At 43.7% G+C, this 27,661-nt stretch overlaps 2 protein-coding genes across 2 annotated transcripts in view; one reads left to right on the forward strand and one right to left on the reverse strand.

Annotated features, from left to right (window-relative positions):
- Positions 1 to 10,524, reverse strand: part of MOXD1 (monooxygenase DBH like 1) — a 51,112-nt gene extending 40,588 nt beyond the window's left edge. Inside the window, exon 1 of the mRNA XM_049801485.1 lies at positions 10,147 to 10,524. Coding sequence (XP_049657442.1) covers positions 10,147 to 10,428 — 282 coding nt within the window. The 5' untranslated portion in view covers positions 10,429 to 10,524. The remainder of the gene's footprint in view (positions 1 to 10,146) is intronic.
- RPS12 (ribosomal protein S12) overlaps positions 1 to 27,661 on the forward strand; it is a 511,578-nt gene that overhangs the window by 335,157 nt on the left and 148,760 nt on the right. The gene's annotated exons all lie outside the window — the stretch shown is intronic.

A 27,661-nucleotide genomic window follows, 5' to 3' on the forward strand; every position in this document is an offset into this window, starting at 1 on the left:
AACACTCCACTTTAACCCTGCATCAGAGCTTGGGAAGAGGCAGTGTATGTCTATACGCAATACCTTCTCTGCACTGAAAACACTCCTCTATGGAATCTCCACTTCCACCTTAAAAATAGTAAGGGCTTGTCTGGACATGAAATGTAACCTTGTGAACTTCAGCTTTTATTAAAGTGAGATATCCTTGCTGAAATATTACATTAAATTGGAAGCAGGCACCCTTGTACTAGGAAAAGCGCCCACACATTGAATTATTGAGGAATACAAATTCAAGAACAGCTTTTCCTCATGCGAACAGGTTGAAAGTCTGCCTGAAACTGCTGTGAAGGAAAGCTCAGAAATGTGAAGCACAGTCAGGTGTGCACACTCAAATACTTTGCTGGTGAACTTTACCTTTTCTTAACAAGTCTAGAGGACACAGCTGTAACAAAAAAACCCTCTTGTGATACAGCCCTGACTTTCATAAGCCTGCAGGGGAAATGCAAAAATAACTCAAAGAAGTTGTGTAATTAAGGTATTAGCTCAGATGTGCCTCGATAACGTGATTGTCAGCGTAATTATTTCATTCTCCTGGATGATGGTCAAAGACAGGTCACAGCTCTGGCTCACTGCCAGGGGCTCATTTTGTTGCTGCTGGCAAATGCTTTGGGGAAGGTGGCCCCAAATCCCAGGTCCCAGGAGAGGACCACACTGCTCCCCGCGGGAGAAGAGCCGCGCTGGGAGAGCCATGCTGGGAGAACCGTGCTGGCAGAGCCGCGCTGGGAGAACCACGCTGGGAGAGCCGCGTCGGGCGCTCGCAGTGCTGCCTGCCCAGGTGCTCGCTGCCTACCCCTGCTGTCGATGCAGAACAACACCTCGCTCAGTGACACACCTTAAATTATTTTGTGGGTAGATGCTAATCTGACCAACTAACATTAATCTTTCCCATGTGAAAATTTCTGTGAATTAATGAATTCCTTGTCTCTACTTACTTTCGCTGCCTGATACGCACCACCTTGAAACAGCCCTTGAATATCGGGGTGCTGAGAATACCTGGGAAGCAAATTTATGTAGTGCCCAGGAAGCAGAGATGTCCATTTATTCCCCAGATCCTACAACTCCACTGGGCGCAGGGGGACTACCCTAGAGGAATCAGGTGTGAGTATGCTTGCCAGGAGCTATTCAGGAGTTAGTGAGCTGCCTCTATTACTGTTTTTATTTCCTTTGTTGAAAATTATCCAGACGTTCATCACAAAAATAAGATCAAATAATGTAACAAAAAAATTTCTGAGCAGCTCAGAATTTGATTGCTCAACTCTCACATGAAAACGGTTTGTTTACCAGTTTTAAAACAAAATAAGGCCCCATTTCCAAGGAAACATACTGATCTCTTTCCGTTCAAAGAGAAGATTTTAAGTCAAACTACACAGACTTTGCTCAATGTACTCATCAGAGCTTAAAAACCTTTAAGACGTGTTTGTGTACAAAACATAATGAACAAAACGAGGTTATCAAGAATGAAGACACACTGACAAACTGTGATGCCACAACCTTTTCAGGAGCATCTTGGAAAAGTAAGAAGTTAGTTGCAGATATATCTACATAGATATATGTCTGTATCTTCATATATCTCCTACGGTTCATTTCAGAGTAGAAAAATAAGAATAAAGTCCTGCTCCCACGGTACAAATGCGATCAAAACCACCACATTTGGACAGCCTACACTCCACTGAAGTCCTTGTGTCTGGTCAAAGGAGAAAGCTGGGTACCTCTGAAGGCCTTTGAAAAGTGACAGCACAGAGGTTGGATCCACCAGAGACCAGAGAGAGGACATGAGGCAGCTGGGCTTCAGCTGAACTGAGGGTATCTAAACATGGTTCAAAACTCGCTCAGGGCCAGACTGCTGTAACACAGAACTCATCTAAATTCAGAAGTTTCACTCATTTAATTCTGTAGAGAAAGGGGTGTGACGTTTTCAACAACAGAATTACAGTGCTTTGATATCTATCACAGATGGTCTGAAATGTGCCTCATATTGGAACAGTTTATCCTTCCTACCAGGTAGGAAAAGGCTCTAATGTGGCAACCTCTTTTACACAGATTTGTTTTTTTCAGCCCATACAGTTAGCTAGAAAACCTACGTCTTTTGTAGGATAGATTACACTGATACAAGTCCCCCTGAATTTCATGGGGTCCCAGCAGAGAACTACGATAATTATCAAGTCCTTAAACCTGAATTCCTGAAACACTCACAGCTCAAACCTGACAATATAGATTTATGGGCTGATTCGGCACTTGCATCCAGATTCTTCAGTTTCTTATACACACAGAAGTATAGACCACGCATTAAATGAAGATAAAGTTTTCAAATTTCACATCAGCTTTACAGAAGTGCAAGCATTACAGAAAGAAAAGATAAGGGTGAGACTGTTATATTTTTCTAGAATGAATATGTTATTTTGGTTATTTAAATAGTAAGTGTTTAAAAAGTTTCAGAAGTGTTATTGGTCATGCTACATAATAACAAATATGTTATTTTTATTTCAGAATTTGCTTATGTAAACTGTTTACATGTGAAACATTTAAATTTTCTGTCCTCCCTTTGATAATATTGCATAAAATGGCATTTTAAACTGGACTAAGTTGTGCCATCAGTCAAATAATTGGGTATCTCCTTCCTCATTACCTAGAAGTTGAAACAACATATGGAAAATGAAAAATCTTCCTGACAGTACAAGTTATTTTATGTTCTTTTCCAGATGTGAAGCCAATCATGTTATACTGTTTTTCAGATCCCACTGACCTCTCTCTTTCTTAAAAAAAAATGTTTTGCGGCATATTTGGTTTCTGATTGCTGCTCTACAAGCAGTCGGGAAGAAAAATTTCTTAAGGATGTGAAAAGAGGCTGGTTTCTCCTTCGAGAATGTAAGCACAGCTGCAGAGGGAAGCCTAACCCCAAAAGTACCACCAGCTGTCATTGCAGATTTGAGCAGGTGTTTATGGGACTCCCTCCCCAGATCTTTACAATGTACCAGATTGTTTTGTTTATGATATCCATTTCCCATTCTAAATTATCTGCAGCACCTTTCAACCTCAGGCAGCATAAAATAACTCGCAAACTGCGGCCCCATCCAGCAATCGCCTTGCAGGCTCAGCTTGCGAGCAGCTCTGCCGCCCTGATTTATACATGCTGCCCTTCTCTAACTGGGAGATCGCTGCCATTTTTCAGCAGCGATTTAACACTTACAAGCAAGTAAAGCGGCAAGCCAGGAATGGGAAATGAGGGAAAAACAAGCTGTCTTGCAGCTAGTCTTCACCTATGGTCTGTAGCCAACCCATGCAGTTTTGAACATCCCCAAACTACCCAAACTGATGTCTAAGACCAGGACTAAAGACAAGTTTGGCAAAGGAATCGGGAAGCTGTAAGCAAGAAGAAAGTTGGCGCAGGAGAGGATCTATCTGAGCATAAATAGGATGGATAAATTGCTACAGTACGCAAAAGAACTGACCAAAACGTTTGTTTGAAATAAGCACCAAGCTATGCCTTTCCGGGTTTCCAAAAAAATAACTGTGGTTAACATTTCTCTTTTTTATTGTTGCATTCAATTTAGATGGAATCCTGCTGCTCATGGTTCCAGCACACACTGGATGTTGCCACCAAAGAGAAGCTGGTTTTACACTGTATTTGGCAAGAAGCAAACAAAGCATGAGTTTACAAATAAGCAAACCAAACTTCTTTGCATCCTCAAATAAACTGCAGCTTGAGTTTCAGGCAAAGATCTTACTATGCTCTTAGGGAAAAGCAGAGCCCACCCACAAAAAACTAACATGAAGCAGGAGTCTGAAAGCATCACTTCTCTGTATAAGAACACCTTGAGAGCATTCCAGTTGACTGATCCAATCTTGGGATTGGCCCCAAATGAAACGATATCCACAGAAAGGGTACAGCAACAGCAATCAAGCAGTTGCAAGAAGGTCCTAAAGTAACTGGGATAGATAAATTCAGTTGCTGCCCTATAAGCAGTCTGTAATTAATGTACTGATTTTTTTTTTAAATTTTTTTTTTTTTTTTTTTTTTTTTTTACCTATGCAGCAGATTAGCATGAAGTGATTCAGTCCTTGCTAGGAAGCCTGGATCTCACTCACACCGGCAGTTCTGAGAAGCTGCGCACAATTCCTGGTACAAGCCCAATTAATCTGGCTGAATTACACTGGAGCAAACATGGATTATTTACGTCAGGTGTACTACTAACTTTGACAAGGACAGAAGATTTTTATCTCTAACACATAACTGTGGGTGTGCCTGCATTTTAAATGCAGACATACACATATACACAAAAAAAGACATACATTTTCCACTTGTGTATTTACAGAAACAGATAATGCATCTATGTGTGTGTACATGTACATATATTATCTCTGCAAAAAGAGGGTGTGCAATTTTTTACACATGAAACGCAATTACTTACTTAGAGACATGTCTTTCCTCATTCAAACTGTAAGTCAATTGAATACACTTCAGTGTATTTCTTGTATCTAGTTAAATGCTGCCTGGGGCGGCTTCCCAGTAGCCTACAGCCAGCAGTAACACCCCTTGGTTTCTGTGGCATTCCTGGGAGATACAAAAATATTGCTTTCTCCACGCACAAATGAAAAACACTGAAATGTGGAGAGCTCTCTAACTTACCACACAAAGGTGTAAGAAGCACAAGTGGTTAGAAGTTGAAATATGACATTGCTTATTGGCGTGGATAATTTGACTTTGCAGCAGAGTCCCGAGGACCTATCCGAGTCTTTACATCAAGAATAAATGTTGATTTAAGAGGTTATATTCCAGTTATATCACAAGCTATAAAGCTAGATTAAAGGCTGTCCTAACACAAACAGACTAGACAAAACACGTAGCAATATGTTTTAAGGGAAAGAAAACCTGTAAGTAGGAGACACTGTATGATCCAATCTCACAACTGTACTTTATCACAAGGAAAATTCCTTACACAGGAGCCACATTTAACCAGTACAAGTTTTCTTGTTTTAATTACTTTAATTACTTCAATTATGAGGAATTTTTAAAAACACTTAAGGGATTTTCAAGCACAACTATTAGTGATACTTCTTCCCAAAATTTCTGTAGGTGCCTTAGAAAATCTTGCCCCTTCCCTCTCCTATTTCTAAGATACTTGTTTCTATGTATATTAAGAATTAAATCCTTCCCCCATTATTTTAAGCCTTTGCATCACTCATGGTGGCTAAATTTCCATCCTGCCCCACGTACTTATTTTTGGGGAGCTGTAAGAAAATTTCATTTTCTTGGTGTTCCCAAAATCCAAAGGGCAACGCTAAAAATGCCAAAAAAAAAATACCATAAAGAACAAAAAAACCTTGCAAGACAGCCCCCCAAAGCCCGCAAAATACAAGAGCTACAGAATTCTTCTCATCTTTTGTTCACCAACTGTTGCTTCCTTGTCCTATCTATTGTACCTCTGAAAGGGAACTACAAAGCCCCCAGCCAGTGGAGATGTACACTGGAGTGTCTCTTTATGCCCCACATCGAAGCCAAGAGGGACTCATTAGTCATCTGGAGACTTTGCCCCAATGCCCAAAGGCATGAAATACCTCCAACAGAGCACCAACTGAGATATGTCAGTGTGGCACCCACTTTGCATCTCTCTCTTGGTGCCTTTCAAGTTGTTTTCTAAACACTTCTTTTGTTGCTGTTGGCATGAGTGCACTTAAAAGCAGCATATCGTTAAGTACAGAGAATGCTCACTGTTTTCTGTCCTTTAAAATCTCTTCCAAGTACTTCCCTATGAGCAATTAAGCTAACTCTATGGGATACATTTGATAACAGATATTCTTTAGCTTGGGTGACAGTTAACAAGCAAGGCTGTAATGAATAATAAAGCACTTTTTATTGACACACAGTCCCTATTCACCCTGAGTAGGGACTATTTTTGTGCAAGTTCAACAGAAGATTCTAACAATGCAACCCCCTTGTATAACTTGCACAAAATAGGCATTCATCAAGGAGGATTACTCTCCCCAAAATGGGGCTCTCAGCAGCTACGTGCTGTGGGTGGGGATGCCCAATTCCAGACAGGGGTGGAGACCAAGGAAAAGGCATGGGTCTAGCATGAAAAATGCATGCTGTGTCAATTCATAAGCACAAAAGAGATGCCTTTAAAAAAAAAAAAAAAGAAGAAAAAAAAAAGAAAAAAAAGAAAAAAAAAAAGGGAAGAAAGAAAACTAGACGCAAAAGCTAAGGCTGCCCCAAGAACTTTTACAAAGAGTAACACATGCTACAAGTGACCACAGCAATATCTCAAGGTAACATTTTGCTAAGTATGAACTCTCCTTCCAAGGCTACCCCCTCTCTATAGAGACAAAGGCAGCTCCCAGCTTTCCAACACCAGTCCCCACTGGTATCTTCTACTTGTTCTCAAACACGCTCACCCAAACCACACATAATCTGCCATTCTGTCACCACAGGGCTCTCAGTAACATGCAAGAATAATTTGTTCAATGATCTCCCTCTTGTTCTCCTTCTGCTTGGTAGAGGTGCCTCCCTCACGACAATACAGGAAAGCTATGCATGTATATATATATATGTATTCATGCTACGTCCTCTACATCCTCCCAAAATATGTCTAGGTTCCCATTCCAAATACTGAACTTCTGAAACGTTAAGACAGTAAATGCATAATTCTCCGATCGTTTGAATGCTCTCCAAAAAACTAGTCTGGTACACCAGGAAGGTTTGCTCTTCTTCCCTCATGACATTGTAACGCTTTTCACCTTGATGTATTTAGAGAGAACTAAAACTCAACCTTTCAAATCATTTTAGTCTTTGCTTATGCCAGACAACCTTTTAGCTTAAATACAGCTCAAACACCTGAAAGCAAACCAAAACAAATAATTCATTACACCCAAGTTCAGGATACACCTAAAAACTAAGAAAGTAAAACCCAATCTCGGCTATCCAGAACTTTGAGTCACCAGATTTTTTCAAGGCAAGCACTGCCGGCTGATGGTGGGAGTAGCATGTACTTGCTCTGAGAGGATGAAGAATAAATGCCACAGGAAATGTTTTCTCTCTTCGATGAAAACTATCTGGAAGTTTTCCTCTACCTTGATACCTGGACATTCCACAGACTAAGGAGTATCTGCTTTTACCTTTACCGATGGCTGTAGTCTAACTACACTTACATGTTTGCTCCCAGAAGAGGACTCTTCCTTCCAAGAACACCTTCTATTTTTAAAGGAGGAAACAGAATTCAAGGGGAGGAAAAAACGCTGAATTCTCCCAAAAGACTAGTGATTTCTATGCCCACTTGAAAGGCTATAAAGGTGTTTCAGAACATCTTGTGAAAATCAGGCCACTAACAAGCACCTCAAAACTTTCAAAGAAACCAAAAAATGACCCTTCTAAGAGTTTAGACCACGATGCACATTTTCCGACTGATGACCATGGAATAAAAACATATTTCTAAAACCAAAAAGAAAAGTAAGTTCTTTCATTATAGGGTGTACATATTTTATAGAGTGCAGCTAGGCATAAAACCACATAATTTCAAGGGTACTATCTATGAAAAATTCTTTTTCAGACGTAAATAATGTAAATGATGATGATACACACTTAACACGGAACGTGTTTTTAAAATATTAACTGTATTTGTGTGTCCAGTAAAGGGAAGAATTAGATATTATTGAAATAGCATTCTAGAACAAGTTATTCATTTTGTAGCAATCCCTGCTGACTGGCCAGAAAAAGCCTTTGGACAAATTCTGTTTCTTCATCGTCTTTGTTTCTGGTGCAAGTACAGAAATATTTTAACAGAGCAACTTTTTAAAAGACCGCAGTCCAGTTTAAAAAGAAACCTTTCTGCCTAAGCACTGAAGAAAGAATGGGGATGGAGAAAACCTCATGTCACAACCAAGCTTAACAGAAGTGTTTCTTCTGTGCCTTACCTACTCAAAAGTGCAACAAAACTCACAGCACTTAGCACAGCAGATGTTTATGTGCTAAATTAGTGTTTCAGGAAAAACATCAGGTGTTCTGTAACAGGACTTCTCTCTTCTGTCTCAGTTGTATTTGTCATGGGATGCCAGTGAATAAAATCTTCAGAAGAAGAATGGAATTTGTATGGGCCATTTTAAAACTAAGCTGAAAACCAGCGATGGGTGCTGAAAAGAGCCAGAGAAGTGCTTTGAGTGTTGGGGGGAAATGTTCTGCAGTGGGATGCTTAAAAAGCTCAATCTATTTATTTTATGCAAAAGAAAATTGAGGAGTGACTTGATTACAGCACATAAATAACTTTATGGAGGTGGGATGCGGGGGAAGTAGAGTTTTTAATATAGTAGAGAAAATACATAACTGGAACCTGAACCCAGACAAACTAATACTGGAAATCAGGAATAACACAGACTCACCATTGCCACAAACTGTGAAGGGAAGCGATGGATTCTCCATCACTGGATGTCTTTACACTAGCTTTGGATGCCTTTCTAAAAGGCTTGCTTTACCCTAACAGGATCTACGAACTAACCAAGCACAAGGTTTCAGTTTCTTTTAATGGCTAGATGTATCTTCTGAAGTGTAAGGCTCCAGAAAGCCTTACATTCTGTGAGCTAAGAGCTCATTGTTTGCTGACCAGAATAGGGTTATTTTATCATTAGTATTTCATTTAGACTGAGGCTTTTTGGGAAAATGGTCTTCATTTTGAAATACGGAGAAAAAAATATTCTGAAAATCATTAGTCTGAACTTAGATAAGACAAATATTTGCCTAAAGTTCATACAGCAAACTAATTGGGGGGGGGGGGGGGGGAAGGCAATATTTATGATAAAAGATCCCTTCTTCTGGAAAAGTTTTGATTTTATAAAATCTTGACAAAGAGTAGGGAGACCATATTAAGCATCTAGTTTTCTTATGGTGAAATGTTAACAAAAATCCATATCCTTAAAGTAAAAGCTGTCAAAATTTAAGCAGCAGCTTCAAAGATCAACTAGCTCTAACACAACGAAGACAAGACAGACAGCTTCTCCTAGACCGTACTCTAACTCCTCTTAAATCGCCTCTCTAAAAGTTCTCATTCAGGCAGCTGGGGGCAGCCAGGTGTCCTGGTGAGCCTGATTCCCCTTTCACTCACCCGTGGGACAAGCTGTCCCCCCAGCCCCAGAGCAACTCCTCCAGGCTGGATCTCAGGTCGCTGAGAGGGGACCGAAGGTGTGGGACAATTCCCTTCTCACGGCTCCTACCCCAGCGGCCACCGGTGCCTCTTGGAGGGGATGCTTCACTGGAAGCACCAGCGGAGCCTCTGCCCCGCACTCCTGTTCCCAGCCGTAGCCCTGGCAGTATCTAGACAATTACAGAAACACACCTAGAGAATTGCACCGATACAGCTGGGCTCCCCTGAGCTTGCTTTACGAGGCCAAGCACCAGGAGCCCCAGTAGTTACTCTGTAAGTCCTTCTCAACATCTGGGTCGAAACGCCTCCGGGTGAGGAGAGGGGGAACACCAAGGCCGGGAGCAGCACCGGCTGTGCCGCAGCAGACGAGGAGGTCAGCAGGCTGGGAAGCTGGTGGGATCGTGCCGTCCCGCCACTGGGATTACAAAGAGGAAGCTCAGGCGGCACCAGGACACCATCCAAGCTCCGCCACTCGTTGGCAGGGTGAGGGGAAAAGTGCCGCACCTCTGCCATCCCTCCCCGCTCCTCCTGGGGTCCAGGCTCGGAGGGCCGGCAGGAGAGAGAGAGTGCCCAAGGAGAGAGAAAAGGGCTGTTGCATCTTCTGCTTAAAAAGGAAGGAAACCCGACACCTTTGACGAAACCCACGTACGAGTTTAGCGGGAAGGCTGGCACGGAGCGGACCGAAAAGGAAGGGCTCCTCCGGGGTCGGGGTCGGGGTCGGGGTCGGGGTCGGGGGGGAGAGGAACGCCGGCCGATGGGAGTAACCCCAAAGCTGGAAGGAAGAGGCAAAGAGGTGCGCAGATGGGGGGCGAGGAGGCTGCCAGAGAAAGAGGGGCAGGGCAAGAGGGGCGTCCCGAGACAGACCCGGCAGGGCGAAGGACAAAGAGGTCCCGGACGCGGGGAGGGAGCGGGCTGCCGCGGCGCTCTCCCCCGGCGGGCGCCGGCGGCTTGCGAGCGAGGGGAAGGAGCCGGGCCTTACCTGCAGGTAGGGCTGGCCCCTCTCCACGCCCCCCACCACGATGTCGGCCGAGGCCATGCCGCCGCTGGCCGAGAGCCCGAAGCCCACGTAGCCTCGGGTGCGCACCTCCAGGCGGAAGGCGAGGGAGCTGCCGCGGCGGCCCCAGCGCAGGCGGTAAGCGGCCGCGCCGTCCAGCACCGCGCTGTGCGGGTAGCTCCGCGGCGGCGGCCCGGCGGCGGCGGCGGCGGCGGCGGCCCACAGCAGCCCGGCCAGCACCAGCGCCCCGGGGCGCAGCCGCCGCATCCTCCCGCCGCGCACCGGCGGCCGCCGGTGTCTCTGCCTGTGCCCGTGTGCGTCCGTCTCGCGTGTGCGCGCCTGTGTGTGTGTGTGTGTGTGTGTGCGTGCGTGTGTGTGTGCGCGGAGAAGGGGGGCCGGGTGCCCCGGTCACCCCGCCCCCGCTGCGGGCGGCACCGTGCCGGCCGGCCCCGTCGGGGCAGCGCGCCCTCGGCAGCCGCTTTGTTCGCTCCCCGCCCCGGCCCGCCGCTGGCTGCCGCCCCCCCGCCCCGGGTCCCCCGCGCCGCCCGTCGGGGCCGGGCCGGGCCGAGCCCCGCGCCGCGCCGCGCCGCGCCGCGCCGCGCCGCGCCGCGCCGCGCCGCGCCGCGCCGGCGGCACCTGCCGTGCGCTCGCCGCGGCTGCCGGGCGCCCGCGGGGGCTGCCCGGAGAGGCGCTCGGGGCTGGCGTTGACGAGCGAAAAATCCTCCTCCTGACGGGGGGAGCGGAGAGGAGGCGGCGGACGGGGCTGCCCCGCTGATCGACGGGGACCGCCGGCCCCGCGGGAGCTTTTACTCCAGGGGAAGGAGTCGGCGGGAGGAAGCCCGGAGGCAAAGGAGCGCTTCCCAGCTCTCAGCCGCTTCTTCGCTCAGTGCGAGAGCGCGGTGCCGCGGAGGGATGGCTAAGCGGGCGATCCCCCCTCGGGAGGGTTACTTTCGCTCGGCGAGTGGCAAACGAGAACCCCCCAGAGCGATTTGCACCGAGACGTCTCCAAAAGCACAGCTCAAAACCCCACCCGCGTCCCTCGACGCCCCCCGTCCCCGGTGCCACCGTGGCTCGGCCGGCCTGGCCACGCCGGCCCCGACGCCCCGGCGGCGGCAGCAGCTGCACCCACCGCCAACCCCACCGCCACGGCGGTAGGAAAGTAAAGATCCGAAAGATGGGCTTGGAGGAACGTTCCCCGGCCCCCTGCGAATCTGGATGGAAAGGAAAAAAGAGGACGGCACCCAAAACGGGAAAGTCATGGTCCACGAGAAGTCACAGGGGCGCTTGAAAGCTCCAAGCAATACGAAATCAGTTTTAAAATGAAGTTACGCTGTTTGAATTGTGTTTTGTCCATGTTTAAACAAAAGAGAGAGAACCTGGCACTCGACAGAAACCAAACATTAATTCTATGAAAACCAATCAAACTAGTACATAAGGGAAGTTAGGAATGCTTCCTTTCCAGGCTTTTGCGTGAAAATAGCTCACAAGTATCACTGGGACTTCCAGAATATCACCACCTACTGTGATGTGAGCAATACATCAAACTACAAAACAACTTCTAGAAAAGAAAATGCTTAAAAAATGCTAAGCACCAAAAATTACTTTCACCTAAAACTTCATAAGAAGTCAGAGAAAAACAATAATTAGATACTGGTGGAAAGAAAATAATTTTTAAAGGGAATAGGTTGGTGTGACCTTTCTTCCAATTACAGCAGTAACTTCAAAGGTACAAACTCAGATGACTGACAAAATAGAAAATGGTGAGATGCTGAGTGTTTAGATTCTCTTCTAAAAAATTGCTAACACCTACAAGTGGACGCGGATTAATTTAAGGAGAAATTGCAAGTGCGCGATACCTCTCGAGGCCAAAGGTGTGACCTCAGCACTCAACTGGGGGGGATGCACCCTTTGTATAACTGTCTGTTAAAGAGGGGGTCCTTAGGACAGTTACAAAAGAACACGTTTATGTTTTCTGCGGGCAGGGACAAAGAAGGAATGAGGAATGTTTCTTAAAATTAGGTTTTTTTCTTAATTTTTTTATAAGACCGTATATTATGTTCTGACACAACAGAAACCCTGAGATAAAGTTTCAATCATGTGGACATGACAAGCTCATACAACAACTTTGCTCTCAGAAAGAGCACTTGAATTACACATCTGGTGGGAGAATTGCTGCCTTTCAACCACAACAGTGGTCACCAACGTCTAACTGGCGCTTCCTATAGCATGCATTGTTATAAGCGTTTGTACAGAATAATGGAAAATACTCACTTTAAAGTACTCCATCGTGTCTCAGTTTGGTAAGGATGGTGCTGACAACGTTTTAGAAGCCTGTATACAACAGGGGATATTGTTACCTAGGGAAAGATGATGGAATATCCCATCCAGCACAGCAGGAAGAAATAGGGTTCCACAGCCAGCCTGGATGCGGGTGCCATGAGGGAAGCAGAGCTGGAGGGAGGAGATGTGCACCGCAGAGGCTGTTGTCAGTAAGAGCTGTGCATCTCCCCGTATGAAAGCCCGACCTCTGGCTCCCGCACCTCCAGCTAACTCCCTGCTCCTCTTACAGCAAACAGGCACAGACAGAAAACTGACAAACAGGCTCCAATGAACTCAAACTTGGGGTCAGCTGAGATCATTCCAGTCATTCAGCCAAAAGCCAAAGCAGCAGGATCATCTGGTGACTTGGACAAACTGCAGTATCTCAGACAAGCCAGAGGTTGGTTGTAGTGGGTCTGGTAAAGCGGTAACACTCACGGGAAACAGCCCCGTGTTTCTGGGGAGCTGCAGGGGCCTTGGAGGGTGGACAGCCCCTGCACAGCCCGGCGTGCGAGTGTCCCGTGTCAGCAGAGCCTGTGGCCAGGGCTTCCCATTCCGCAGCTCTAGAGCTAACCCCAGATTGCTCCCGGGCTGTTTTTGCTTTTGCAGGGAAAAATGACATTTTGGAGGCTGAGAGCTGGAATGGAAACAATACTTGAGTTCTTGAAATCTCCTGTGGGATTGAGCGATCTTCCCTCCACACAGCTCGAGGGTCAGTCTGCTGCTTCTCAGCAGCTCTGATGCCCTTATTCCCAAAGCCCTTGTGACCCTTTACCAAAATCTGGGGGTGCTGGTAACCTGTCCTCCAGCGATGGCACTGCACTCAGCACTGCTCACCCTGTCACGCTGGTGACGTTTAGACTAGTAGAAGTGCAGGAATAGCAGCCGTATTGCTTTCCAACCTCCAGCAGATATTTTTCCATTAAAACAAACCATCCGAACAGCTTTGCAGAGTTGCACAGTTCATCTACAAATACTGTGACAAAACCAACCTTTTTCAACTTGCTGCTATTTATAATCCCAAGAACAATACTCATGTAATAAAACTTTCCTAGTAGAGTTAGAAGAGGCACTTTGTGGGCAGAGTGGTACAATTCCCAAAACTCGCATTAAGAGACTTTGGTGACTTCACCAAAATTTTTTTGCATCGTTAAGAGACCAAACATATGAAGAAAACACAGTCTAAATCTGAGCCTTGGCCTAGAAGTGATGCTGCTGGCAGAAGCACAGGGCGACATCAGATTACCACCTGAACTCAATCCCGCTGCTTCTCTTCTCGAGGAAGGCAGTCGCCTAACCAAGTACAGAAAGATTCAGCAAGTGGTTTTCTTTTTAAAATCTCTTACTGCCGTTACTTAAGATGATCTTGCCAATTGCTCCCTCGCACCATTGCACAGCATGGTTCATATATTAAAGTACTGACTGAAAAATGGCACCTTCTTGTTCATATCACAAATACCTGAGAAAAAAAGCACAAGATCTATGAAGCATTAAAAACTTACTAAAAACATAGACATCTTTTGATACAAACCAGTGCACTTTGCTGTAGGAGACACTCCACCCATCAATTCCCAAAACTGTAAGGAAAGAAAGAACACAGCACAGCTGAAACAACAACCCCTGACTGTCCAGAAGAAAGCTGGCCCTCAGCTAGTGAGCTAATTAAGCTGTGTAAGAAAGAAACCTTAAAAATCACTTGGAGCCAAGAGTGACACCGGGTTTCATCCAGAGCAACAACATGACTGTCTCCCTCGAACACACCAATTAACTTACCTAAAAAACACTCCTGCACCAGACATCCCTCGTCTAATTAGTATAGAAACATTTGACACTGTCTGCGTAAGGACTTTCTCTGGTCCTGCAAGATACGCATGCAAATGCATTACATACAAGCATGGCACCAAGTACCTGTGAGTAATGCTGTGGAGAACAGTACACAGCAATTACTGTAAAAAAATAATCTGCTATGAAACCTATGCAAAAAGCATTTAAACTGTGTATGCCCTGTGTGTGACAGACAGATGGAGAGACAGGTACACTTTTAATTGCACGTGTAGTAACTTAGTAAAGATATATAAAGCATAAGTAACCATTTTAAAATGGTACTTAAAGGTACATATGTTAAAAGGTGTTCCTCTTCAGGGAACATCAGCGCCAGAACAGATACACTCAGTGAAAAGTAAAAAAAACCCCGAGATTGGGTTAAATTCAAACAAAAGGGAATGAATTCTTCCCCACACCTGAGGAGATACGACCATGTAGAAATGCCATGGCTGAGGTATCCCCTTGTGGCATTTGCTGTGAATGAACTCCCGGCATTACACTGCGCAACTGACTTCAGCTAAGTGCCTCCTTTCGCGGAGGTACTCATAAAAGAAGGGAAAAGACAACAACCACAACCAAGAGAAATGAGAGACTCTTTGCTGTAAAGCCTGTCGGCTTTTCCAACTGGTCTAATAAAACTCTTGCCCTCCAATTTTCTCTCCCAAGAGAAGTAAGAAGTTTTTATGAACTTGAGTCAAGGTATTTGGAAATTTGGCAACATCTGCAGAAACCAGCCTGCCAGTCTGGAAAAGAAAGCTAAATCATTCTGCTAGTGCCCCGAGCACAGGATCAGGAAAATAATTTTTTTCTAACATTGATTTTACTTTTCTGTCCTCGGGCAAGTCATTTAAAACATCAACCGACATGAGTGCAAACTCATCATAAGAATAGCTGAAAGCATCCTAGTCTTCATTTATACTGGTTTGAGATTAACAGAGAATTTAAAACATAGGTTGTAGGGAGCACAGGAGTGCTCCAAAACTATCCTAACTCGAGCCAAGGTCAGGCTGCTTCAAGAACGGAAAGGTAGAAATGGTCCATCTCTGTACTCACTGGTCCCAAACATTGCTTCCAGCTCCAGTGATTAATATATGTTACTTCATAAGGAGAATTTTTATGTCCCCAGTATGCCAATCTGAAAGCAAAAAAACCTTCTACCCCCAGCAAAAGAAAAGAAAAATGCAAACCAAGTACATAAAATGTATAAAAAGAGAATTAAAAAGACTTATAAAAGCTTTCATGCTGTTACTCTGTTTACACTGATCAATTAAATTGTAGGCACTTTCCACTTTACTACAATGTAAAAATAATTTTCAAGTATTTGGGAAATGGGGTGGAAAAAGGATAAGCGGGGGACTTTAAAGGCCAAAAGGTGAAGTAATAGAGTGAATTCCAGAAAAAATATATACTGAAATGCTGGACAGATTGTATTGCCACTTTCACTTACGTCTCGCTTTCAGAGGGCTTCCATTTTCAGAAGACACAATGGAGCCAGATACTTCCCCTCTCAGACCTAGTCAATGCCTTGGATAGCTTTTTAGAAAAACACAGGAGTGCATAGGAATGGCAAATACACAACTTCTGATCTATTTATGTGGCCATGCTGCTGTTCTCGTAAGTGCAGCTTCAATAAACATCGATAAAATAAGCACAATGCTCTGTTCTCCCGCCTTAATTGAGTAGGTTAAGACAAAACAGTTGTTCCCAACTTGATTTTGATTTTTTTTTTTCTCTAAGTCAAATACTTTAAACGAATGTTTAAGAGCAGCCAGATCATCGTGTGTGCCCAAGGGAATGTTTGGCGCTGGCAGAGGCACAGGTGGAACATTTCCACCTTCCTCTTCTTGAAGCAGTCTTGGCCTTGGAACAAGACAGAAGCGTTTTCCATCTCCTCTTACTTGTGCTGGTAGTAATGTTCCCTAGGAGCCCATCCTGCTGGCTCAGCATTTTGGAGACAATGTCAAGTTCAACCCACAAACCTTCCTGCTCTCGGTCCCCCATCTCCAATGAACACAAACAGGATTGTCAGTGAAGGTGGGCTTATTCTGCCTAGGTATTCTCCCACTGTAACAAGCTTCCAGCTGGATCTGCAAACGACTTCTCCAACCCTTTTGCATCATGTTGATGTCAAAATCTGGATTTATGGAGGTCATTCCAATGGGGGATAGAAATCATTAAATTAAAAGGGCAAATAAAAGGTGCTTAATTTCATTTTCACTGGTGAGAACAGACTTCTTGTTGCCCTCTGTTAGCAAGATGGTGTTGCCGTTGGCTAGGTAGTTTATAAAAGACTTTGCATTAATTACTAATGTATAATCAATGTTCATTAATCTGCTGTGTGTAAGCTAAATTGCATAAGAGAACGGCCAGCAGGCATCTAACCCAAAGTGTGCCACAGAGCACAGGATACACTAGAAACAGGCTGAAACAAACCAGTTTATGTCTCTGGGATATCCTGTTGCCTGCAAATGGACAGAACAGACAGCTCTTGCTGGGCTGCTCTCTAGCGAGAATGCCTCAATGCCACAACACGCCAGCATGGGTAAATTAGGTGTTAGGTCACTACCCGTGATCAGGCTAAATCTTCATAATTAATTGACTCATTAAGGAACAATAGAGAGGCATCATCTCTTTGCCCTTAGCTCCCCAGCTCCTGTCAACACCTAGGAGCATCCTCAACAGGGTAGCACCAGGAGGCAAAGTGCATCTCTTATTTCCCAGAACTCGCTACCGTCTGCTAAACCTGGGTATTCCACGCAGCTCTAAAACCTGCCACATCTAGTTTATGTACAGGTCTTACAGTTGTAACGTGTAGGCCTGAATTAATGAGAAAATCATTATATATAATGAGTATGAAAACAGCATATATTTTAGAGAGAAATCACTCTAACTTTAAATGCACACAAACCATAGCTGCAAAATTTTAAAAAAACCCCAAAATTTAGAGTTGCATACATTAATTTTCCAAAACAAATGAGGAATCAGAGGCTTCTGGTTTGGGGAGGTTTATGGTACACCTCTAAATTGGTGTCTCATAGTCCCATTAAAAATTCCATCCCAAAGATGATTACACAAAACACCTAGCTGGATTAAACACTATAAAATAATTCCTCTTTTCTAATATTTGTTCATCTACAAAGCACCTCCTATACTCTGCCTCTCACATGGCCAGATAAATCCATTTATTTGAAGTAGAGGCAGAGTGCAGGAAGCCAGCCGGCCCCAGGAAGAATAACAACCAGTGCCAGGTGGACTTTCACCACAATGACAACGGTGAAAAAAATGGAGTCAAACTGCTTTTTTTCTGCTATATCCTTTTAATTTCAAACACAAGTAGAAATCTGGAAAACCATGGTTATTAAACTCATTTTTTTACTGGTTATAACAAGATTGTAGAAAGCTATCATAGATTTTATTGGTTAATTAAATATTGTCTGTTACTATCTCCACACAATACTAAATTTCTGAGAGACAGAGTATATGCTAATGGGTTAATAATGATTTAATATTAATCTCTCTTTTACAAAAAAAAAAAAAATAATGCAAGTTGTCAAATAATTGTCAGATTGAGAATAGACCTGATGACTTCCTCTCCCCCCCCCCCCCCCCCCCCTTAAGACAGACTGGCTAAAATAAAAAAGAAAGTCTTTATCAAAGTAATGCACTTCCCAGGTGAGAATTAACTTCCTGAGACCGCCTAAGCCAAACCCTGACTCTGGGGCAGGATGACCTTTTACCTGTGTCAGACCTAGGAGATGTCTGTCTAGCCTCCCCTTCACAATGTCCATCAGCACAGATTTTTTTCTCTTCTCCTCTCTCCTTCTCCCTTTGGATAGAATCGACTCCGATCCATCGCCATTCTTCCCATTAGAAAGCTCTGTTAGGTGGCTAATCTTGGGAGCAGCGATTTAAGCCCTAACTGCTGTTCTGCACCTTATGTATTTATTTGACTGTGTGGAAGCCAATACAGCTGCTCTTGGAAGGAAGGAAGGTGCTTCCCAGTCCCTACCCCTCACTGCCTTGTTCTCTGTCTGGATACAGTTCAGAAACCAACTGGGAGGTATAGGTTTTCAGCCTGTATGACTTTTGCAAGAAGCTGAAGACCATGCCTCCTGTGCAGCCTTCACAAAGCTCGATAGGCATCCAGTTTCCTAAATCTAAATGAATGATCTCTACTTTTTTTCCTAACTGGACGGATGGGTTCAGAGAGCATAACTTACCTCTGGGTTTAATTTCCCTCTCTTATTTATAATGTCAAAATTAGCAGAACAAACACAAAACAGAAGGAGAGCAGGAGGTGGGACTGGGTGCCTTGGAGGGATGTGTTGTTCTGCACAAGCGGAGAGTATCCCCATGCCCTACCCTCTGTGCAAACAGCCTGCATAGCCAGTCAAAGTTATAAATACACACATGAAACAAAAATGTAGCAGAAAGAGGGTGCCAAATGTACTACATCCCTGGGACGACAACTGTAGCATCTGTCTTCCCAACAAATTATGAAGATTAGCTTGCAGTTACTCCATCACATAAAAGTTTCCAGAACTTTTCAACACAGCAAACTATTGAACCCAATCCTGTTTCCACTGAAGTCAGTGGTAAATTCCCAATGCAAACAGGAGAAGTAACCTTGCTTTTGAGAAGAAAAACATTCCTTGGTGGAAAAAAAAAACCCCATCTTTAAAACTTTCAAGCACTCTGCTGAGCTGAGTTTTTTTACTTAGAACTGATGCAATACATTTTGCTCCTGTGTATATAACACCCCCCCTCCAAACACTTACACACAAACAAGATGGGTTGTATTTAAGCAAAGAAGAAAGTTTTGTCAAAATGTGGAGTTTATAAATAAAGTGTATGCAAATAAAGTGTACACAGGTTGAGGAATGAGATTCTTGCCTGCTGATTTCAAGGTAAGTTTACCCTAGGATTGCCAAAAGATGGTGTTCAACATGGTCACTGTTAAAATGTCTGGATTTTTCTCCTGGATTTGTTGAGTTGTTTGTCATGGTCGTAGATGCTTTTGACAAGTTTCAAACCTAGAATGACAAGCACTGTTACTATGAAAGTGAAAGGAATATGACAAAAAAGCAATGAAATTGAAATCCTTAAAATTAACAAATGACATTACCTCTTGACATTAGTGATGTCAGTAATGGATCACTAACTTCAGGGTACACAAAGCAGACTTGAAGAAGGAATAAAAAAATAGCAAAACCATAACATCAAGTGTAGAAAAATATAAAGTCACAGATACGTGATAGAAAAAGTACCCTGGAAGCAGTGATGCTGAAAGAGACTGAGGCTTCTTGCTAAATAATCTACTGAGTAAGAAACACCCAGTGTGAAATGACAAGAGAGAGAAGAACTGGCTGTGCCTCCAGGGAAGGCGGCAAGCACTGCTGTGCTCTGTCCCTTATGCCAGGATCCACACACTGAAAAGACAGTTAAGAAACTGAAAATATACAGAAAATTACTGAAAGACTTACTGAAGGCCTCAGAAATCTCCTACCATTTCTTAGGTCTGAGTCAAAGGTAGGACATGATCAACTCATGTCTGTAAATACCTATGGATAAAATTACAGTAAAAAAGGTAATCTGTAAATAAAGATATCATCCAACTGTATCACTGAAAGCAAAAGCTGTTCAACTTCAAAGCAAGAAGGACAACTGTATGGAAAAGTTAAATGGTAACCATAAATGCCTGACCAGCTTCCCAAAAGACATGGTGGGTACTCAGGCCCTGCAGGCTTCAAGGCAGGACCCATGGTCCTCTATGCAGGTATGTGCCAGCTCAACCTGGAGCTGTGAATTGCGTGTAGAAATTTCTGGGCAATGTTTCATGGTGAACAGACATCAGAGTCACAGTAGCCGTTCTGGCCTTTACACAGGCAGCAGATAGCAGGACATAGATTTTAAATAAAAAATCTTCACGGAAAAGCTAAATTCTGATGTTTAATGACAAGTTGTCATTGTAAGATATTTTAATGGATGTAATACAATTTGAAGCACGTTTGGGCTGCTGTACATGTCCCGTTCGGCACATGTTCCAGCATCTGAGCTGGGTAGAAAGATTGCTCTCCCATCCAAATCCCAAATATTCACCATCACTTTCCTGGGCAGGAGTTACCATTTTTCCCCCATCTCTCCCCTTTTTCCCTACACTGCTTCTGCTCTTCAGTTTACTGCCCTAACCACTCCCTAATACAGTGCTTGCCAAATGAGTGGACCCAAAATCATGGTTTTAAAACTTTTAAATTAGCCTAGTTCATTATAGTTTTGACAAGAAATTACTTTTTTTTTTTCAGGTTTGTTATATAGCCGTGCCCCATATTTGTATGAGGGAGTCTTGTCATCACTTTGCAACACCACCATTCACCTTCCCAGTAGCTGGCTGTGTAGAGAGGTGTCTGCATGGATGGTTTATGACTGTATGAGAATGTCTTATCTGGTGAAATATTCTCCCATGCTCAGTTTGCTCATTTAAGAGTTACTCTGATAGAATTATTTATACTTCTGCATTCTTATTATAACACAGCCATGTTGAGGATACAGTGTCATCAGTACATATTATTTTATGAATCACTGACATTTTTTCAAAGACATTATGCAAGTGTTGCAGAAGAAACAATAATTATGATGGAGAGATTTCTAGTCCAGACCACAGCAGATCACAGACGTTTCTTCTAAACATCAGGAGAAAGCAGCTGTCAGATGTTCCCATATGAGCACTACTGTATGGATTTGCAGCCATCTAACTTTCATAGGCACAAACATTTTCAAATTAGGGTTCACTTCACCAAAGCTGGAGTCTTCCAAACAAAACTAAACGAATCATTGCTTGGAGCACACAATAACAATCCAAAGCATGAATATGTGTTATTTCAATTTTTGGTGATGACAGGTTTGTTAATATACCCATGAGATTGAAGCCTGAAACCCTTACTTACATAAGCAACTTTTCTACATGTGACTGTACCAGCTGAGCTCAATAGCCACAGACTGTTTGTGGGGACTTCTGGGTGGAGCTGTATTTATCACTTTCTGCTGGTGATACGAATTTGGGTCCTTGTTTGCTTTATAAGCCATCAGATGACTCCAGGCATGCTAAGCTGCGTGGCTGTGAGGGGAGAACAAAGATCATGCAGAAGGGACTGCTTATTTGCTGGCTTTTGTTTTAACCAAGGCTTTAATTCCTTTTGTATTAGTCACAAGACATGATATTAACAAAATACATAGAATATCCTATTTTGACAAAACATTGCTGGGCTGCGGCAAAAAGAAACTACCTCTTCCAGTAACCGAGCTTGCTTTGAACTTCCAGGAGCTGCAGTCCTTTCATATGAAAAGCTGACAAGTTAAAAAAAAAATAAATCTCTTAAATATTTATTCTAATTTAAGAAATCATTTACTTTTAAATATGAGGATCAAACCTGATTACTTGATTCCTGAATTTACTTCAGGTCAGGTTGTGTGGTTACCTCATAGTTGGGGTGGAGGAAAGCAGGGAAGAGGTTGCACAATAAGACAGGGAGCACACACACACACCCCACACCCCACCCCCCCCCCCCCTTACTACTCTACAGAAGTGCCAAAGCAGGGGCTGTCCTTTCCCCACTACCAAAGAGAAAAGATTTCTATGATAAAAAGGCATGAAGATAGGAAAACAGCTCTGATCCCCATTCCTGCAGGCTTGGGGGTTAGAGCTGGCCAGTCTACAAAAGTTGTAAATCAACAGGAGAGCTTGTTTTGCAAAGCCAGCGGCTCTGGGGGTGCGCTGGGGGCTGGGCAAACAAGACTTCTGCAGCAATTGCACAAGCAAACCATTAACAGTGCAAATAGAAGAGAAGTGGCTTTTGTGCAAGCTGGATATGGGAATACGTAGGTACAAAACAGTCTTCTCAAACCTCCCTCCCAACGGAGGTCAGAGGCATTCCCAAACTGAATTTTTGCAAAGGATTGGGGTTTTTGCCTTAAATGCCCCACACTGGTGCCAAGATTTCAAGCAGTTGACTTGGGTGATGCTGTGTGGTGACATGGCCTGTGAAGCACCTTGCAAAGAGAAAATTTTTCCACAGTCCATGATTTCTTTATGATACAGCATTTTGAAGACAAGTAATGTTTTCATACACTACTCTAGCTCAGAGCAGGAAAAGAAGCTCCCCCCCCCCATTTTCCTTCCTCCAATAAGAGGAAAATCAACGTACTGAGATCAACTGGATACAGAAATTGCTCAGCAGGGAAAACTACAGGGAATTACAATCCCTTGGGGGGGGGGGGGGGGGGTGCGGGGAGGCGGGCAATTCCATTAGAGAGGATCTCCATTTCTTCTTTAGGAAGGGCTATATGATAAAGTAAGACAGGCCACAGAGAGCAGTATTGGGGGGTCTCTCTGGGCACAGAGAAGATCTTCTTCTTCAGGGACTGGTCCCAGCGGCTCTGCCCAGGGAACTCACACTTCCACCACTGCTTGGCAGACTTCCCATCTCTGAAGCTAAGCCCTTTAAAGACACCAGTTCCCAACACTGCATCTTCCTTTCCCAGACAACACACTACTAGCACTCACCAGCAAAACTTACCAACAGCATTTGCTTTCTGATGGCCCCTTGCCCTGTTAGTGTTTTACAGATCTGCTTTAAAATACCAATACTGCTATTGCCAGCAGACAATGATTTGTTCTGGCAGCGTAACGCTCTGGAGCTCACGTATCTGGGCCCATAATAGTTGCGCTTTTGAAGCAGAGTTCCTTGAGGAAGCGGTGAATTCAGTGCTCTCCCCCAAACCCTCTGTGGAAGCTGGAGAAGGCGGTCACAGTATACATCCATCTGTGGTCACAGCCTCAGAAGACTCATGTGATACCAATGCTGTTGTTGACCACTTCTTTCCAATCTAGTTGCACAATGTGTCATTTTCAGTAAGTAGTGGCATTTGATGGACTTTAAATCATAATGTCTTTTTTGTTTAGCTTCATTCAGCTCGCTCTGTTCCTACAAGCCTGACATTGCAAAGCCAAACTCTCAGTTTTCCATTAAATAGATGGTCTACAAGTAATGAACTTTGGTTTGTTGGCGCTGTACTGTAATTTCACAGTGCTAAGTATAGATCAGAGTCTGACTCCTCAGCATTTTTCAGGAGCTTCTGCATTATTTTAACACCATACTCTTGTTATCCTTGGTAGGATAAGAGGTTACAGCCCAACCCCAAACTTCCCTGCAAATTGCTAGTTTACGTGCTCACAGCCTCTTGTCAGAGATTTCTCTGTGAAGTGCGAGTTCAAGAGACATCCATAGTCACCTGTTTATTCTTCCAGCAAATCTTGATCTGGACTAATGATCTAAAAACACCCTCAAGGGTTTTCCAGATAGCATCTGCAGATCTTAGGCTGTAGGTCTTGGTCCTTTTCGCCACTGTGTATCACCAAACTGCGCTCGTACAGCTGGTGGAAAAATGTCATCAATGGGGTGACTGGTGTGCAGGTGGTCCAGGTTGCTCTGACCCTCTTTGAGGGAAAAGGCAGCCTAGGTGGGAACACCACAGAAGCATCTCAGGCTTCCAACTCTTAACACTAGGCTGTTGCCTGAGTTTCAACCAGACAGTTAGGGTTTGTTGGTTTGGTTTGGTTTTTTTTAATAAATGCTTTCCCCATCACTACCTCAGAAGCAGCATGGTTCTGAGGTGCAGTTGTCATCTACTTGTTTTCATCTGAGATGACACCCATGCACCAGCCCAGACTAGCCCCAGTCTTGTGCCATCCTCTTAAGTCTAATTCATCCCCTTGCCCACAGCATCTTTAACAAAGTAAACACTCAAGTTACTTTGGCACCTATTAAAAAGCAAATCAGTATTATTAGCACTGTAATGACTAATAGTCATTAAGCACTACTCGGCACGGTGGGAAGTATTCTGTAATGCATATCCACAGAAAATTTTACAACCCTGGATAAGCATAAAAGCCAAAACAACAAACAGCTCCTAAAAAGAGCTCGTGTTAGAGGCTGGGTTAAACCATGTTAAATGTGCATTCTCCTTTCTCATTTTGATTTACAAACCCCATATGTTTTTTTCTTTAGTGCTCAGGAAGTTTTGATCAGACAAGTGGTTTCCTGATAAAGCATTTGATAATGTACTTTTTGCCTGCCTTAAATGCTTCTGGGCTGATTTTGTTAGGGACCGCATCAAAAGATCGTCTATGTAGCTACATGGCAAAGCCTAACCAGGAAAGACCGAGGACCAAGCTGAGGAAACTCCTCCTTTCTCCCTTTAGGAATGACTACTGAAGGCCAGCTGAAATTTGGGGCTCCAAAAAAAAAAAAAGGTTTAGTTGCCAGATGAAAATATTCAAGGTGTCCTTGGCATCAAAGAGCAGCATGTCAGATAAACATAAGATTTTACTACATCTTCCTTACCTGCTGTGGTATTTTGAACACACCTTTCAAAAAATCAGTCTTGATCAGTCTTGCCTTTGCATTCCTTTGGGAATTGGGAGTTGCTGCATCCAAGCAGAGAACGCAGCTTGGGGCAGGGCTCTTGCTAGAAACATCCCAACAGAATAGCACAGGAGTATTGCAGATATGATTTTGGTGCAGAGGAATCGTGGTGAAAAGCACTACTGAAGAAACGTGCATTGGGGACAGCCCATTTCCTTCACCAGCACCTTCCCATGTGATGCTTGTAACAGCAGAGATGAGGAGGCACAAAAGTAATTAAGAACCAAAAGTAATTAAAATATCAACACTCCTGGACCCTTTGCAATCTTAAGGATGCTGTCAAGGCGAATATCTTTATGTCTTCCTGAAATTTTGAATATGAATTAATAAAATACCTGACTTGCTAAGTGTCTAAGTTTTTGAGAATGGTATATATTTTGTCTTATAACAACTTGTGCATAACCAAGCTGAATTATGCCTGTATATCTCAATTCCTTGATATTATTATGATGCCATTACTTTGGTCTTCTTAATCCTTTAACAAGCCTTCCTAACACATCCTGCCTCTGCTCCAGTCCTCCTTACGTTTGTCCTTGCTCTGCAAACACCCCTCCCAGAAAACAAGAATGTAACTGGGAAGTCAAGAAAAGTTCAGGGATCTGAGCACTCTCCTAGACTCATAACAAAAATGACTCCCTCAGACTACTGAATCCTCAGGCTACGAACAAAACACAACATGCAGAAAAGCTCCTGGTTTTGTCCCTCCCAAAGCTGTAAGACAACAACAGCAGAGATGGTTTTTCTGGCTGTAGAGAAGACCAGCTTCAGAAGGCTATTCATAGAAGAGTAATTTCCAAAATTTGAGTCATCTGTACTGGGTGACAGTCAGCCACCATTTATTGCCCAGAACAATGTTGCATAGTGTTACTCAGTACAACCCTCCGCAGTCATATCCAGTTTCTCAAACCTACAGTTGTTGTATTTGCCTCTGCCCTTCTGTATAGCCCAAGCTATAGAAAGATCCTTTTCTGTCTCCCCTACCTCATCCTCTCCCCTCAAATATTTTTCTTACTTTCATTTAGTCTTGTGGTCTTCATGTAATATTTCTGGGTTTTCAGAGCTCTTCTAGTCTATGTGCATGGTTTACAAAATATCCCTTTATCCTTTTTATGCAGAGCTGTGTTTGCAAATGGATGAATCACAAACCTCATACTTTTTTTTTGAGAAATAATTTCTACTGAAAATCCAGAGGAGCTGCAGTTTAGCTAGAGAGTTTATGGGTATCTTATGTCTGGGGGAAAACAGAAACTTGATGTCAAACTTCCACTGCCCTGGCAATGTTCAGAAGTAAATTGGGGCAGGGCGGGGGGGCAGAGGAGATGACCGGAGGGTTGGCTGGCAAGGAAATTCTTGGCTCACTGGGCACTTGCCTGTTTTCAGGTGCAGTTCTATCAGAAAATCAGAACTGGAGGGATTAAAAAAAAAATAATCCTACTCCAGTGTCTGCCAGAAGAAATAAACTGAATTTTCCTCTTCACTGGGAAGAGATACACTGAGATCAAGGCTACAACTGGTTGAGTTCATGGAAGTCACTGAATTGATGATGTCAAATTGCTCCATCACTGAATGCCTTTGACACCAAGTGAATAAAATATTTGTTCCCAGCCCAGAACTACTGACTTGCATAGCAATCATGTAGCCAACCTAAATGACCTTATTTGCAGAAAGAAAATTGGCACAATGGGGTAGGCAGAACCTTAAACCAGAGCTGGTTCTGCCCGTACGGGCCGCCAGGCAAAGGCTGGAGCAGAGGAAAAGCTGCCAGTAGGAAAGGCAAGATCAGGATAAATTGTGCAAACAGTTGCTTTTAAAAAAAAAATTGCCTCCTGTCTGGGTGAGTGGGCATGAAGAGCGTAGGGAAGATGCTGAAGGAGGTGAGCCCAAGTCCTGGAGCGGGATCTCGGTTTCTGAGGGCACCACTCCCAGGGTGGCAAAGCTCGAGAGGTGGATTGTAGCGGTGTTTGCCTTCTCTGTACTGGTTTGTGCACCTCCCACACTCCATTTGTGAATCAGATACAACCTCCTCTTGCAAAAACAGTGTTTGCTTCTCAAGTTTCTGCAAGTGGTGCTTCACAGACACAGTTTCAAAAGGACAGGGACACTACATAGTTAAGCAGAATGACCGAGCAGCGGTTGACGAGGTCTCAGTCCTTAGGGACAGTCACAATCTGCCCCAAACAAAAGTTATGGAACCCTATTGAAGCAGCCCATCTTTCCAGGTAGCTGCTCGTTTAGTTTAGCATAACAAGAAACCAAGAAAATATCTTATCCATCTCACAGAATCATAGTGATATTTTTCCTGAATATATGCTGTTTCCCAAACAGCATATAATTCACTACTCTTGGTTTATACAGTACTGAAAGCAAATCTGTATATTTCAAAATATATTTTATATTCCAAATATTTCTAACAAAATCCGTATTCCTTAAAACAAATTAGGAGCAGGTGGTTTCCACCCCTCATTGAAACATCCAGATAGCGAAACTGTGAAAGAAACTTCCACAAAAGGCGTAACAAAGAAATTCTTCACTCATCTCAAGGCACCACAGTCTTTAACAAGAGCCAGTCCAACATTCATCCATAAAGCAACTACTAAGATACACCCAAGTGGCTCTCTCCAATAATGCAGCTGCATTTTCTCTGTAATTTCAGATTCTTCAGGTGTTCAAACACCTGACTCTATTCCTATTTGCAACCAGACGAGCTTAAATCACTACCACATCCCGCCCCAGCACGTGATGGCTGACCAGGCTGCAGAAGAGCCCCTTCCCTGACTCTAAAACTCGGGCATCAAAGAGAGAGGCACACAGCGATTCCTCTTGCAGTAGATGGTATTTAAGAGTATTTCATCCTTTAAATGAAAAACCTGCTTTTG

The sequence above is a fragment of the Accipiter gentilis genome, chromosome 5 (genome assembly GCF_929443795.1).
Source record: "Accipiter gentilis chromosome 5, bAccGen1.1, whole genome shotgun sequence".
Classification (NCBI taxonomy): domain Eukaryota; kingdom Metazoa; phylum Chordata; class Aves; order Accipitriformes; family Accipitridae; genus Astur; species Astur gentilis.